Genomic DNA, 15,667 nt, shown 5'->3' with positions numbered 1-15,667 from the left:
GTAACTGGCTTTTCACCAGAAAGTAAGGCCAAGCAAAGTACAAGTGAAAGTTAAGATCTGATTGAAGTCAAGTCAAATTTATTTCTATAGCACATTTAAAAACAAACAGTTTTATACAAAGAGCTATACAATCAGCTGAGGGCCAACATTTATCACAAGGACACACGAAGATATATACAGTTAGTATAACATTGCTGTACTTACATAGTCTCATAGGCTAAGGAGAATAAGTGGGTCTTAAGATATGAACCTAACCTAACCTGTAGTGTCTGCATCTATATAAATATGAAAAGTCCATATAAAAATTATTGAAAGTTAGAGTTTTCTTATTGACAGCAGCCCCCTCTGCTGGTTGAGGGGTCTATCAGCAGAAGTGTGTCCTGACACTGTCGATCCTGCTGGGTAGCCAACAACCTGAAAGAACAAACAGTATATATTATCTCATGGAGAAATGTAGGAATGTTCCCACATAGCTGATTCATTAAGCATTTACATTTAGTCATTTAGCAGACGCTCTTATCCAGAGCGACTTACAGTAAGTACAGGGACATTCCCCCGAGGCAAGTAGGGTGAAGTGCCTTGCCCAAGGACACAACGTCATTTTACTCGGCCGGTAATCGAACCGGCAACCTTCAGATTACTAGCCCGACTCCCTCACCGCTCAGCCACCTGACTCCCTCCACCTCTATTAAGCATCTTAATAGAGGTGCATGGATGCCCTACCCAGCTAGCCGAGTCATGAGCTCCTCCATGTTGTATCCGCTCTTGCCACTGCACTCATAGAAGACTGCCTGATACTGCTGTGGGAGGCATCACATGCACAGGATGAACAGGATACAGGGAGTGTAGTGTATACACAGTATTTCAGTAAATGAAATCGTAAACTCATCGAGTTCCCCCTCACCTCCGCCAATCGCCGGCCTTCTCTGGTGCTAACCTCTCTCTTTTGAGCATCTGCTGTGTCCAGTTTGTTCCCCAGCAGCATCACAACAGCCCCCTCCGACTTCTTCTCCTATAGAGGAGTGAATTGGGGAGAATTGTTTTGAATATATAATGACAAAATATCATTTTTCAAAATTGAAAAACACTCATAAATTGACGTTTATAAAATATGCCAAAATACATTGGGTTGTTGTTTTTATGCATTTGTATCTTTAATCAGTTTTCTTTGAAAGTGCCAAACGAAAACACACGCTTTAAAGTAAATAAACAAAAGGAATATATAGAGTACACTGTATATATAGGACACACATACCCATACATTAATTAGCTACTTAAATCTAGCTACCATGACACTAACCTGCACCTCGTCAAGCCACCCTCTGACAGCCGTGAAAGAGGGAAAGTGGGTTACGTCATACATGGCGAGGATTCCATCAGCCCTGCGGTAATACTGCTGGGTGATGCTACGGAACCTAAAAGACAGAAGGACGTAAGCGGTGTAACATCAAAGGTTTTAGACAAGAGTCTTAAAATGTCACATGACCCTTTCTGAGGTGCATTGGGTTCGTCTAACCTCTCCTGTCCCGCCGTATCCCACAGCTGGAGGACAATGCTGGACGGGCCGAGAGTCACTCTCTTCATTTGGAAGTCTAACCCTGAGATCAGCACAGCCCAGAATGAGATCACATCCATCTACAACAGTGAACACACTATGCTGCTCTCATTACGTTCCTTACCAACAGTAGCTCTCATTGTGTTGGAGAATTGTCCTGTACAGTAATGTTGGATGAAGGAGCTCTTTCCCACTCCTGAGTTACCCAAGAAGACCACCTTAAATACTCGCTGAGGGCAGGTGATTCTGGCCTGGTTGTATGGGAACAAGAGAAACATTGGTGTGGTACATTATTGAGTTTACGTCGTTGAACTGTCATCATAAAACACAAGAAAGTTTGATGAAAGAATTTAGACCAAGATCTGACTCATGACATTCATTCATGGGCTTTAGTGAGTCTGGAGTGTCCCATCATAGTTTCAAAGAATGTACCTGCAATTCACCAGTCTGCACATCGTTGTGACAGCTGTCGGTTATATTGTGAGCTGGTAGTCTTCTCTTGGATGTGTTTGGCATGTCACCTGTGTCCTTCTCCGACTGACTGGATGAACTGAGCAGTCTTTAGAATCAGTGGGACAGAAAATGTGTTATTTACTATAGGACCAATCTTTCACATTTAATATACTCTCAAACTTAACAGATCCTCCCTTATACAGACCTTTTGATTGGCTTGTCTTCTTGTAAGTAGTTACCTATTATTGAGCCTTTCTTCTGCAAGCGCTTTCTGATATTAGGAATCTTTCCAAGTGTTAATGGGAGATGAGACAGAAAATGTTGTACATTAGTCATTTTGTTTGTTTACAAATTGGTTTGTTTCTGTGAGTGTGAGTACGAGTGTGAAAGAGAGAAGGGTGAGTGTAAAACAAAAGCGACATTAACAGTTGATATGGTTTATTCAGCACCAAACTAGTATTCAAAAACATACTGATAAATCACTAGGTTCGCTAAAAACAAAACTAACAAACTCAGTCGGCAAGGTATGACTGTTGCTACATTGCATAGTATTATGTATTTTCAGACTTTTTGTTCATAATAAACAAACACACGTTTTTCTTGATCATTAAAGATCAAGCTTGTGAACTCTTGCAAATTGAGCTTAATTGTGTCAGCATCAATATTTTACATTCTCATTTTCAAAATAATCTTCAAACACTCAATCTCCATAAATAACGCTGCATTCCATTCACTTGGAAATAGTATTTCCCTTTTGTTGAAACATTACAGCAGAATTGACCTACAGTTTCTGCAAAATTCTTCAGTTCCTCAGCCACGTGTATTCAGAACAGCCACATGGTATTGTAGTGCTGCTTTAAACACTGCCATTTTAATGAATTCTCCAAAAACAGTGTCATAAACTTCATCATCCTTCCAAACAATAACCATCATCAACAACAAGAATTTGTTGAAGTATGACCTGAATGGTACCAAACCTCCAAATGGTCAATAAAAACCATTTTATCTTGAGAGATGCGTTGAGCTAGAATGGGTTTAGGGAGTGCGTCCAGTTAGACCTTGTGTCTCCACAGAGGTATTGAGGGAACGGGAGTGGGAGAGGAGACAGCACAGATCGCCTTTGACTAACCCTCTTCTGGGACTGATGTGCATCTTTCTCATCCCGCAGCCTTTGGTTCATATCTCTGTGAGGAGAGACACCAGACACATTTAAACAGTCACCCTGTCTTTATGACTGATTGACTTTGCTGCAGATACTGATACAAGCTTCCACACATGACGCCATCACACCAGACTAACTTCAGTAGCTCCAGCTGTCTTGTCAAGCTGTCCTTCTCCTTCTGCATGTTCTTGGACACTTTCATCACATTTCTGGAGGATTAAGACAGGTCATATCAGACCCTCACTTCACCAACAACAGTTTTTGACTAGCTGCCTCCCCCCTCCCCGTCGTATCACTCGTACATTTGTCTGCTTATGTGTTCCTGGGCAGTGTTGGCCTGGATGGAGTTGAGCTGGTCCAGGGCACCCTGCAGCTCCTCCCTGCTGGCCTCCAGCTGCTCCTGTAGCTGCAGGTTGAGGTTCTGCAGCTGCTGATTGTGTACCCTGATGTCCCCGTGCTCAGAGCTCAGCAGCTGGATCCTCGTCTCCAGCTGGTAAATTAATATGAGAAAGAGAGAGAGAGGGCGAGAGAGCGAGATAAGACAACATCTAAGATTACATAAGAACTTATTGTACATCAGTGAATATCTACTACAGACAGCAACAGTTATGTTGTGGGACTGCAGTCCCAGTTCTATTCACCTCTCTCATCTTGGCAAGTGTACTCTCCAACTCGAGCTCCCGGGCCTTCAGTTCCTCCTGTAACTGTTGTCTTCTGTCCCACTGTCTAACACTGTCCTTGAGTTGACAGGAATTACTGTATTACATCATATCTACAATACATGAAAAGACTAATCTGATCCATACCCATTACTACCCATTAGTTCCCTTCAGATGGCTCCTTCAATAAAAGAAAGAAAAATCCCTATGTCTAGATAAATAGTACATTGTGTACCTGGGCTAATCGTTTCTCTCTCTCCTCTCGGACCTGACTGTCCATCTCCTCATACATTGATCTAACAACCATGTCGTGTTCACTCTCCCGTCTGAAACCAAACACAGGGATACACACATTTGTATTTGAGTGAAAGACTTTGGTATGAAGCAACTATGTGTGATTTGGAAAAGGACGAGATAGAGGTGAACCTGCGCAGTGCTTGCTCCAGACTGTCCCTCTCCTTGAGAGAGTCCTGCAGTTGGGACAGGGTGTGGACCAGAACATCTTCTAGAATGTTCAGCAGGTCTGGCCTCTCTCGCTGGAGGTCACACCATAGAGCACTCAACTCCCACTGACTGACACACAGCACCAGTTCATTATTATAGACTACAGACACCACTGTGATGATCATCCTTTTGTTTAAGAGTCCTGAATTTATATGAATTTTGAATGAATTTGAATTCATGAATTGTATGTCTTCTCAATAAAACTCAGTAGTGCATAGACATACTCTTTGAATAGTTTATCAGCTCCTAACTCTGATAGCGTCTGGGTGAATCTGAGGCCCCCTGGGTCCACATCCTCCACCTCAGCTTCCTCTTCCATGGTCTCCTTTTCTTCCTCTTCCTGGAATTTGTCTTTGATCTTCTCTTCACCCATCAACTCACCTAGTAAATGGAGAGAGGTAGAATATCCTTGCAAATGAAATGAGGTAATAAGGTAATAAACTGTATCAATTTCCCTCAAGTCTCAAAGTGTAAACAGGTTATTGTGACATAAATAAGCTGTACATACCAAGGCCCATGCTAAACTCGACAGGAGTGAGGAAACCATTGTTTTCTCTGTCAAGACTCTCGAACACTGACTCCAGCTGATCAGGAGAAAGCGGCATCTCGCCTTGTAGTCTCTGACAACCAGGAAAAAAGACTAAGACATTTAGGATCCATTTTCAGTGGTGCGTTTATATAATAGATTCCCACTTCTTGTTGATCACCTGCATGTCTCTTTTGGTAATGAATCCCTTTCCTTCTTTATCACACAGAACAAACAGCTCTCTGGCTTCCCCCATGGTTTGTGGTTGAACCAGTCCCAACAGCCCCTCTCTGGGTGATGTAATTTGGCCTTGGCCAGACCTTGGACTTCCAGCCAGGGCTCCCCTCTGCTTGGGGGTGCATGGAGATGACTCGCCACTGCCCTTCCCCACCAACACATCTTCTTTCTTCAGCCACTTAGACATCACTGCAGAAACAGAGAGAACGTGCAATTTATGTATAAAGAATCTTTTACTTGGACTGTGCACATATTTAGTTGATCATTAAAGGGTGTCTTTCTCTGTCCAGTATGTTGTGCTGATCTTATTAATCATTTCAAGAAGTCACCTAGTTCAGAGTTATTGAATGAAGCTTAGTTTAAAAAAAGGTTCCAGTAAAGGTGTAAGTCAACCTGTATTAATATTCTCTGCCTGAATACGTTTACACAGATTCAAATTACATATCAGGTTTATTTGACAACTCTGTTTACATGTGTGTAGTACTGTGAGGTAGCTGAAAACGCTGGACCTCCCTTGACAAACATAGAGAACAGACACTCAGCTAGGACTGCATGAAGAGGTGGTCAACAGGTGTTGGCCATGTTCAGATATCCAGTCCTATTACAGGGTACTGGATTTGTAACCTGTGAGAACCTCTCTATTTATTTATTTATTTTTACTTTGCATGAAACAATAAAAGGAGCCTTATATTTTTCAATTCTATGCCATCAAAACTGAAATTATAAAAATGCTCAGTGATTTTGACGAACAGTTTGTAGTTCACATCCATGGGAATTTCTCTCAAAAATCCAGTTGTATTTTTTTGGTCAGGTATTTGCTTAGCTCTCTGACATCATCACTCCCTGCTACTGCACCTGCACCAGGATGTGGATTATAGGAGACCAGGATTGTGTCATGTGATGAGAATCCCTGTGAGCAGTCAGTGGAGGTGACACGCAAAGTTGAATGCAAATGCAGCATTTGAGATGTTTTGCATTGACAGAACCACCACAATTGCTTGAGATTATGGTGTAAAGAAATCCAGGACACATTACAAGCAAAGTGATTTGAGTTTGTTCTCAAATTGATTTTGGATACTTTAACATAAAAAAAAAAACATAATTTGGATTATACAACACCCCTTACATGGCATCATTGTACATTATGGTGAGAACTAGACCTGCCGTATTGTAGACTGCTGTGGTGTTCTGACTGATGATAAAATGGCTCCTCACTGTCCAACACTACCTCAAATACCTAATTTAGGAAGAGGGCATCACTATCTTTCAGATAAACATGTTCTCATAGCCAGATGCTCTCATACCACAAACAGTCCAGAGTTAAGAACTTCTAAAAATAACTTTATCTTGCAAGATAGGTTATCCCATGCAGCTAGGTATATTTTTTCAACCATATGACTGGATCAATGTCATATGAATTTCATAGTAAGATATAAAGAGAACACCAATACAAAAGGAATTATATGTATGAACATATAATATCTATGTCAAAACAACCTTAAATGCAAACACATTCAACCATAAATATGTGCTTCACCTTAATGTGTCAATCAGAAATTTCTATTTAAATATAGTCTGGTTCTATTCAAACAGCAATGATTTCTTAAATGCACTATACATTTGGGACCAAGTTAATGAGTTACCACAGTTTTGTAGTTAAGGAAACCCGATACGACAGTATGAAGCAATGTAGGCTACAATGTATTATTAAAACGCAGGTCAGGGCACAAATGACATTATTGCATGGCAATTGCCCAGAACAAAGTTCACCTGTTATTGCAAAATATATACACATATACTTAAGAAAAGCTTTAACTATATTACAATATAACTTTGATGGTGGATATGTTTGGGTTTGATAAATACCTGTACATTTTAGGTCGAACAACTCACCAACAGAAAGAGCCAGCCGTCTACCACCTTACCCACCTCCCGATTACTGTACTTCTAGCTAAAGTCTCCCGCTAGATGTCAATGAAGAGCAAGTGGTGTTACCGAACTATTGGAAATAGAAGCTCATTCATAAAAATGAAAAATCTGTTAAATTGAGTCGGATGGCTGAGCGGTTAGGGAATCGGCCTATTAATCAGAAGGTTGCCGGATCGATTCCAGGCCTTGTCAAATTACGTTGTGTCCTTGGGCAAGGCACTTCACCCTACTTGCCTGGGGGGAATGTCCCTGTACTTACTGTAAGTCGCTCTGGATAAGAGCGTCTACTAAATGTAAGTTCAAATTGTAATCATTGTGCAAAAACATACATAATAAGTTAATAATACATGCCTCTGAATCTAATTGTATACCCTCAATGTCATGCAATCCTACACTGACACGAATTCATTTTCAAATGTTCCTAGATGTCCTGTATTAGAACAACCGCGGTAAAATCTGTTACCATGGGATGCAGAGAAACAACGCTAATTAACATGCTGGCTAGTTAGCTAGCAACAAGCACATTGAGACTTAAGAAGACAGGATGAAAACAAAGTACACTCAGCAGGCTTCTCTTTGCTGACACATATTACAAGGTATAAAACTGCTGTTTAATAAACCTCAACTCGGATTGTTGTTATCTAACGTTACTTAGCCAGCCAACTAGACTAGCATTGCACTTATTTGTTACTTGTTTTTAGTAGCTACAACGTAGCTAGCTACAGTACTGTAGTACTAGAGCTACTGTGGTGGGAGCGGTAGTTACAACAACGTTTTACGCCAGCATATTGAATACTGACAAGTATAAAGCTAGCTGTAGTTATTTCGCCAGCCGATATTACCTTGCCTAACACCCAAGTCGGATTTTAAAATGTGTCCGTTTTATGGGAAGGCGACATTCACTTGTCTTTTAGCAGCTAGGTTGTTATAATAGACTTTCTAGCTAGCTAGCATCAGTGTAGCTAGCTAGTGTTAGCTAACTTGTTACCTACCAGCTGGGTAAACTCACTGAATTAATCTCTAAAGTTAATCCCCTTTGCCTGGCTGACCTTTCCATGCTTGCATGTGTAACAGTCTTAGCTCATTATAGGGTGTAAAAGCCTCCATATTGTCCAGACACTTGCTACCAGTTGTGCGCATTTGTACCAGACAACAACACGACAAGATGATGACCGCAACATATTTTACCTATTTATAAATTGCTAAATGTTAAATGGGAATGCAGTATACTTGTAATTTATGCATTCTGTCTACATTACTTATTAACAGTCTAAAACTATTTTGATTCAACCACCTTTTTCTCTCAGGATATTTCTAAAGACGAGGAATGACATCATGTGACTGAGTTGCCCTTTTCGAGAAATGAGACTTCAGGACATCTGCCCTCGTTGCTCAAACGAAGACCCACATTTTATCAGCAAAGAATGCCGGCCACCAGGAATGAAATGCTCTCCTTGAGAACAAACACAGCCTATGTTCCCTAACAGGCACGATTCCACAGGCAAATCATATAGCAGAAGCAGTGTTCAATTTCAAACTTTGAAATCAATTAGACCTGATCAACTACCTGAAGTGTGAAAACGGACCATTCAAACATAATTCTGGACAAGGACGTATGACTGGGAACTAACAAGTTAACTAACTTTGATAAAGAGTTTATATCATTTAAAGTGACCAGGGAATTGCAGTGCGTTTAGCCAGAGTACAAGAAGAGCCTGTGTGGCTCAACCTTGCTGGTGCCAGTGGCTGAGAACAAAGTTGTTCCCTAAGATGCTCCAGACCAATAACTACTCGTTGGTGCTGTTGATCCAGCTGGCTCTGCTTGCTTATGATCTTTTTGTCAACTCCTTTAGTGAACTTCTGAGAGCCGCTCCGGTCATCCAGTTAGTGCTTTTCATGTAAGTTATAGTAGCATGTAAGTAATTGAAAATGTGTTCTTAAATTAATGACGTGCATTTTAGATCTTGGAATTACCTAATTACTTAGTACCTTTCTTTATAACTTATGTCATGTTCTTTAACATTTTATCGGTGTTCATAAATTATAGCATGAAAGTTTCATGTACAATGGGATTGGACCTATCATTGACTTGTGCTCTATCTCTCTGCTGTGATTCCAGCATCCAGGACATTGCCATCCTGTTTAATGTGATCATTATCCTGCTGATGATGTTCAACACCTACGTGTTCCAGGTGGGCTTGGTGTCTCTTCTCCTGGAGCGCTTCAGGGCCCTCCTGCTGCTCTCTGCTGTGTACCTGACCCTCAGCATCAGCTTTCACTGCTGGATTGTGGTACGCACTCACACACTGAACACACAGGCCAGACAGACACATTACATTTAGTCATTTACCAGACGCTCTTGTCCAGAGCGACTTACAGTAAGTACAGGGACATTCCCCCCGAGGCAAGTAGGGTGAAGTGCCTTGCCCAAGGACACAACGTAATTTTGACAGCCAGAATCGAACCGGCAACCTTCTGATTAATAGCCCGATTCCATAACCGCTCAGCCATCTGATCCCTTTTGGCTGTAGCAAAACTGAATGGGACAAATTGTGCTCTGATTGACAAATAGGCCAATTGTTGTTGTTGCTGCGCAGCACTCATGAAATGTTGTAGGTAGACTGTGATGATAATAATAATCAATGATAATTTGTTATTGTTAGAACCTGAGATGGCTGGAATCCAATCGATTCATTTGGACCAGCGGTCTGCAAGTTCTCTTCATCTTTCAGAGACTAGGTAAAAGTAACTTTCACCATTTTCATCTTCATCACAACAATTATGGTTGTGTATTCCGTTTCCTAATTTCTACAGTCTAAATGTTGTTGTTTTTTCTCCTGCAGCTGCCGTTTTGTATTACTACTTCTACAAGCGTACAACTGAATACCTGGGAGACCCGAGGTTATATGAGGACTCTCTCTGGCTACGTGATGCCTTTGCCCGAGCACGTCAGTGAAGGTGGAGATGATAGAACCATCCCTGCGGTGTGGTGCTGCTTAAAGAGGCCACATGGACAGGTTGGCCAGGATTAAACCAAGAGGAAAAAGGAAATACTATGAGGGGTTAACCAAGACAGACATCAATCGAAAACTGCACTACAATGTTACTTTCTATGGCACACTACATATTCTTACAGTAAGGGGAAATTATCAACACTATTGGGCACTACTGTACTCAGCTAGAAGCCATTAGAATACAAATTTGTCAAAAATTCTGAGTGCAGCCCATGATGTAATACATACCATTGTACTGCACGTTTTTTTACCATATTACATTACAATAAGTAATGTTTGTTTGATATATTGTTTATCTGAATTCATCAAGTCATCTTACAAGGGAAACATAAGTGGAAATGTTCCCTTTTTGAGTTCTGGAATACACCATTTGTGCTTACACTGTAATTCTGACACCTCAAAGGCAGATATTACTTCCTATGGAATGTAACTTTTTTATACATTTGATGTCTTTCTATTCAGTTAATTGTATCATAGCGATGCGTTATCAGATTAACAGAGTTGAAATTAGACTAGCAATTACAATAGAACAGAATACTATTACAAGGATTGTCGTTTCTTATTCTTAAAAAAACGAAGTTCAGTTGGCCTTGTATGCTGGAGACCAAATAAACTGTTTACATAATGAGTTTGTTTTTTGATAATCACTCAAATTGTAACCAGGTTTTACCATGTTATTGCCCTGTTCCCTCACTGTTTGTCCAGTTTTTGGTGGTTACATAGCTCAACAGACCAGGGCAAGATCATGTGTGCCTGTTCACTAGGTGGATGTGTACAAGTGTGACTACTCTATTCTTACTCACCAAGATTAATCTGGGATTGGGGTTTTAGGCACCACTAGTAGAATACCATCTGAAAATTGCTTGCAAGTGTTTCAAAATAAGACAAAGTACCTTCCCTAGAATGTACAGTGGTCTTTAATTACATTATGAAAATGGACACAATCAACATAGGCTTTAAATGCAGTCTCAAAGCTGTGTCTTGTGCCACATTTCATTCAAACACAGTAAATGAATACTTGGCAACCTGGAAATCAAGATATTTAAGGTTGAAAGTGACCGTACTATTAAGATTGGTTGAAAATATGACAGCTAGTTGAAATCCTACTTCTCTATATAATGTATTTAAAATGAATATGCATTGATTCATTTAGGTATTCAGTGCTATCAATTAACCTGGGGAAACTAAAATAGCACTCCCTAGGCAACATTTGCTGCATGTGTAAAACAATCTTTAATGTGATCTGAGCAGTGTCTTTTCCCAGTCCAGACAGATTTCAAACTGCTTCATACAAAACCATATGGGCAAATGACTTTTCTTACAAACTCATCTTTATTGGTGAATGAAGAATCCAATCTGAGACTTTTTGTCAGTGCAGTAAATAAATCCAAAAACAGGTTTGTATTATGGAGCCCACGAAATCTGTAGCACTGGAATGTTCATCTGTATCATCTGTTCAAATCACAATCTAAACATAAAAAATACAGAATTAGTTATTAGGCTACTCTATAAGAACAGTGTCAAATACATGGAAGTATTTGTAGTGCATTTGGTTTGACTTGATTCATTGCAGTAGATAAGATCAATAAAGAAGTATTTCAGGCATTTGACAGATCAAAGTCTGAAATGGACACTGGTCTGAAAACACAAAACATTTTCTCACTTACCCTCATACATATATGCCGACCCAAAGCAGCAAGAACAGCACACCAAAGCCCATAAAGAGTGAAGCCACAAGAGAGATCAGAAGCTCCTTGTACACATCTCTGGTGTATTTTGTCGATGTTACCTCATATCTGAGGGAACGTTAGGGACCAGAACACACCAGTCTAACGCATTATCAACCTTGAGTCCTGCACCATCATTAGCCTATATACTAACAACATAACCAGCATCTTCTACATTCATTTTTAATCTGTCACCAACATCTTATCTATCGATGATTAAACTCTTAATTGCAAATATTTATGGACCTCACATTTTAACAGATAAAATCCAAAACTTTAAAAGCACGAAACACTGTAACACATTGGTATTAATTATTTACTCTCTTCAAATTAAGACATAACTGAATTGTATAATTAAGCGTATGATTTCAAAGATCCACCATTGAAAAGGATACACAAAGAACCAAGCTGTGAAGAACATTCCAATAGCCAACAGAACCACAGTGAGGTGGGGGAACACAGCCGGGTTCACCGGACTGGTGTATCTGGTCATTGCCTCGAGCTCCTGCGGGTAATTGCAATAAAATTGAGTAAGCACAACACTTAACGTTACCATTCTCTTTCATGCCACATTATACACCTCATGCCATGGCCTACTACATAAAAAGATAGCGTTAGTTTGGTCTCTTTGCATAGCTACAGACACCTGCTTGTTAACTAACTAGTACTTGTTAGCTAACTAACACACACTGTTTCAGTAAGGCACGGTGGAATTGTTACATCACAACTTCAAACCATCCAGCTAGCTAAAGAAACAACTTGAAATAGGTAGCAAATGACGTTACCCCAAAACACAATTGATAGAAATACAGACCGGGCAAGGTTTAGTTCGTTCATCATGGACTTGCTAGCAAGACTGAGCTAGAGGCTAGCTGTACTGTGTTGAGACAAGGTAACTCCCATCTGAATTGCCCTACAATACCTAGTTTACCTACGCTAGTTTATTGAAGACTAGCGCTAGAAGTTATGATATACAAAAACATAATACAAAGTATTGTGTTTGAACGTTTGAATTAAATTATACGCATCGACTTGCTTACCATTTTGATGAGATCCTGCAGCTTCGGAACCAAGAGGAAAAAGCCACGTACTGATTTGTGAGTCTACTCCTTAAGGTTATCGAGGCCGTACCGCGGTGCACCAGGATACGTCGCCGGTTTTGAATGCACTCTTGGAATGTGCGTATATATCTTGATTAAAAGACAATTTGATATCTAACAGAGAAAAACCTCAAAGATTTTTGTTTTCATAAACAAAATGGTTCTGTGAATGCGATAATGCATTACTTTAAATAGCGCAGTTTACCCTGCATGTGACACATAGTCTCCGCTTTCATACAAAACAAATGAGCTTTGTGTTGCGCTTCCGTGTTGTTCATGCTACGTTCTCAGGTCTTAAAGTAAATCCTTTGCCACCATCTAGTGGACTGGAATAAAGCAACGATGAAGCAATTCAGGTGCACAGCGTGTTCAATTTACGTTAATCTCGGGGTCCATAATTTATAGCACACACAGTATATGCATGTAATATTATTGTTTCCTATGAATTCATGTTTTTAACCGGTGAAGTAGTAGTAGTTTCAAATACTAAAATAAACAAGTTCATTTGAATCACTCTTTTTATTCATTGCATGCACCCATATTATGACAACATGCTCTTCACAAATAAACAAGACCAAATAGGCAACCAAATATATGTTATGATCACCTAATTAAAGTATAAAGGTTTTTTTTGTTAAAGGGACGCTTTAGTAAGTTTATCGAGGTAACTGTATGTGTGGATGGTGGCAAATTGATAAAATATTCATATAGGCTATTTAGTATTCTGAAATGTTTTATTTCTGCAGATTGGTGTGATTAGACAAAGAATGGTTTGATGAAATAAAGTATGTGTGTGTGATTATGTGTGTGTGTGTGTGTTTGCATGTGTGTGTGTGTGTGTGCAAGCATGTGTTTCTAAAAGACAAAAGTGAAAGCCTATTCGTTCATTTGATTGGAACAGAATTTCATTGCAAAAACAAGGTTAACATATTATTTATACAACAATAGTACCAGTAAAAATTATGTGATAAAATAAACAACATAATAAGGAGCATCGATTGTTACAAAATGAAGCTATACAGTCAAATGTAATGCATTCCTACCAGAGTATTTGAAACCAGTTGGATCCCCTGGAGAGAACAAAAGCAGTTCATATATACAGTGCAAAACTAGAAGTGCTAAGCTGTTTTCTCTATGCTGGCTGGTGCATTATAAATAAGCTAAAACAGTACACGTTAAGAAAAAAATTATAATTCATATTGAAAGTATAATACAGTGTTTTCATATATCGCCATTTTAGATATATTCACTTTGGGTTGATATTTTCCTAATACCTTCTCTACTTCTATATTTCAAAAAACAACATTTAAGTAAGTAATTTGCATTCTGAATGCAAAAAGGGGCATAATAATAATAATCAAAAAACATCATGACAAATGTTCCTCTATCACTTCATAATAATGCAATTTGTAAAAATACTAAATTATCCCAAATTATGGAACATATGGAAGATGACTGTGGATAGCGAAGAAAGGGAAATAAGTTGAAGTACAGACAAAAAATACAGTATTTTCCTGTGAAAATGTTAAACATGTGGTTGGGAAAGTGTGCAGTCTGCATGTACTTTGTAGAGGTGTCCAAAAGGAGAGTTAAAGGATTCAAGGCAACAAATAGTAAGGCTAAAATTCCAGAGTGTATGAGCCAGAAGTTTGTGCATGGCTTAAACCCATAAGTACATAAGACCAGGTCCCAAAACAGATGCCTGCACAAGTTAGATGAACAGAATTAAAGTCCATGTGTTGCCTTGGCCTTGAGATGATATACTTTGGACTTTTGGAAAGGAATGACTGGACACTTGACATGTTTATGATGTACACATACAGTACACTTTTGCTTTTGTTAAGTAACATATGGACAAGATACAGTTTATTAACTAAATCTCCAGTGTTCTTGAAATATAGTCAGTGTTAAACATGAGCAACTCAGTGGGCAGCATCTGAGAGCATCCAGTGTTATATCCAGTGTTTACACATGATTTCCAGTCATTTGAGTAAACATTCAGTCTTATATGACCAGCCACTGAGTCTGAATTTAAGTGGATTCACTACTAAGATTTAATGTATTCAAAATGGCGGCCTCCTATAATGGCTGCTGCATTTTAGATACGTTTACACTGATGTAGCCTTTGAAATCTCTGCTTTGTGGTTTGGCAGTCACACAAGTCTGTTTGTGTTACAATTTATATAGGGTTGGTCACTCCCACAAAGAGTGGCCCCCATAATGAATGTTGAAGACAGCGAGTAAATCAGTTTGACATAGATTACAGCAGCCTGGTACACACTGTTCTCTATTATACACTGGACTGTGTGCAAAACTGAGATAAGTCAATGACCTATAATTAACTTTCAATAGAAACTGAGACAATTTCCAGTGTATAAAATGTTGAATCCAAAGTGACTGTTTACAGTCAATAATGAATAGTTACAGTGTAGAGATCAAAAGTTAAATGTATGGATAATGTATTGTAATAATGTAGAATGGACATTGCTACACTATTCCTTAACCTGTGTTCATTCCCAACTCTAATAAAAAATCCCAACAAATAAAACTTTACAAAAAATCTAGTAATGGTTTGTGTTATACATGGCAAACATACTGGGATCAGCATTACAGTGAGTTATAAGGCACAGGACATTATTTGTTTACAATAGCAGTAAGATAGATCATCAGTCATTTTCAATGACTTCCACTGGCATCCAAGCAAGCCATGTTCAGTGACAGTGCTATAAAATGAACAAGACCCATAGAGCGAGGATACAATGAACCCAGTTATAGAAAGAGATGTTCACGAAGAGCTGTAT

General features: G+C 39.3%; 3 protein-coding genes across 10 annotated transcripts; 1 reads left to right on the top strand and 2 right to left on the bottom strand.

Annotated features, from left to right (window-relative positions):
- Positions 1-104: 104 nt before the first annotated feature.
- cracr2b (calcium release activated channel regulator 2B) lies at positions 105-7,030 on the bottom strand. 8 transcript variants are annotated; one of them, XM_067234877.1, is made up of 18 exons: positions 6,990-7,030; positions 5,041-5,285; positions 4,842-4,953; positions 4,558-4,714; positions 4,256-4,402; positions 4,065-4,155; positions 3,812-3,907; positions 3,473-3,660; positions 3,308-3,379; positions 3,138-3,192; positions 2,214-2,293; positions 1,988-2,114; positions 1,680-1,806; positions 1,517-1,598; positions 1,301-1,415; positions 905-1,012; positions 724-800; positions 105-414 (listed from the first exon to the last, which is right to left on the bottom strand). In XM_067234877.1, exons 2-18 carry the CDS (start codon positions 5,281-5,283, stop codon positions 327-329), a joined length of 1,965 nt encoding a protein of 654 aa, XP_067090978.1. In that variant the 5' UTR covers positions 5,284-5,285; positions 6,990-7,030; the 3' UTR covers positions 105-326. The 8 variants fall into 8 exon arrangements, 7 of the variants coding, with proteins under 7 accessions (XP_067090978.1, XP_067090981.1, XP_067090979.1 ...); XM_067234880.1 differs by having other exon boundaries at positions 724-797; XM_067234878.1 differs by having other exon boundaries at positions 6,963-7,025.
- A 498-nt stretch (positions 7,031-7,528) lies between these two features.
- On the top strand, positions 7,529-10,638 carry tmem138 (transmembrane protein 138). Its single transcript, XM_067235159.1, has 5 exons — positions 7,529-7,621; positions 8,333-8,923; positions 9,145-9,316; positions 9,689-9,764; positions 9,869-10,638. Exons 2-5 carry the CDS (start codon positions 8,796-8,798, stop codon positions 9,979-9,981), a joined length of 489 nt encoding a protein of 162 aa, XP_067091260.1. The 5' UTR covers positions 7,529-7,621; positions 8,333-8,795; the 3' UTR covers positions 9,982-10,638.
- A 714-nt stretch (positions 10,639-11,352) lies between these two features.
- Positions 11,353-12,940, bottom strand: tmem258 (transmembrane protein 258). Its single transcript, XM_067234704.1, has 4 exons — positions 12,807-12,940; positions 12,162-12,271; positions 11,707-11,835; positions 11,353-11,507 (listed from the first exon to the last, which is right to left on the bottom strand). The coding sequence occupies exons 1-3, from the start codon at positions 12,807-12,809 to the stop codon at positions 11,709-11,711; spliced, it is 240 nt and encodes a 79-aa protein (XP_067090805.1). The 5' UTR covers positions 12,810-12,940; the 3' UTR covers positions 11,353-11,507; positions 11,707-11,708.
- Between the last annotated feature and the right edge of the window lie 2,727 nt (positions 12,941-15,667).

This window comes from Osmerus mordax, chromosome 4, assembly GCF_038355195.1.
Source record: "Osmerus mordax isolate fOsmMor3 chromosome 4, fOsmMor3.pri, whole genome shotgun sequence".
NCBI classification, from domain to species: domain Eukaryota; kingdom Metazoa; phylum Chordata; class Actinopteri; order Osmeriformes; family Osmeridae; genus Osmerus; species Osmerus mordax.
This window is presented reverse-complemented; position numbering and strand designations above follow the sequence as displayed.

What these genes read in the sequence shown, in the direction of transcription:
- cracr2b (XM_067234877.1), bottom strand. Translation starts at nt 5,283, where the DNA reads ATGTCTAAGTGGCTGAAGAAAGAAGATGTGTTGGTGGGGAAGGGCAGT. An exon ending in CACTTGCCAAGATGAGAGAG is followed by an intron (nt 3,661 to 3,811) that starts GTGAATAGAACT and finishes TTAATTTACCAG; the next exon opens with CTGGAGACGAGGATCCAGCT. An exon ending in CACAATGAGAGCTACTGTTG is followed by an intron (nt 1,599 to 1,679) that starts GTAAGGAACGTA and finishes TGCTGATCTCAG; the next exon opens with GGTTAGACTTCCAAATGAAG.
- tmem138 (XM_067235159.1), top strand. Translation starts at nt 8,796, where the DNA reads ATGCTCCAGACCAATAACTACTCGTTGGTGCTGTTGATCCAGCTGGCT. An exon ending in ATCCAGTTAGTGCTTTTCAT is followed by an intron (nt 8,924 to 9,144) that starts GTAAGTTATAGT and finishes CTGTGATTCCAG; the next exon opens with CATCCAGGACATTGCCATCC. An exon ending in GCTTTCACTGCTGGATTGTG is followed by an intron (nt 9,317 to 9,688) that starts GTACGCACTCAC and finishes TGTTATTGTTAG; the next exon opens with AACCTGAGATGGCTGGAATC.
- tmem258 (XM_067234704.1), bottom strand. An exon ending in TTCACAGCTTGGTTCTTTGT is followed by an intron (nt 11,836 to 12,161) that starts GTATCCTTTTCA and finishes ACGTTCCCTCAG; the next exon opens with ATATGAGGTAACATCGACAA.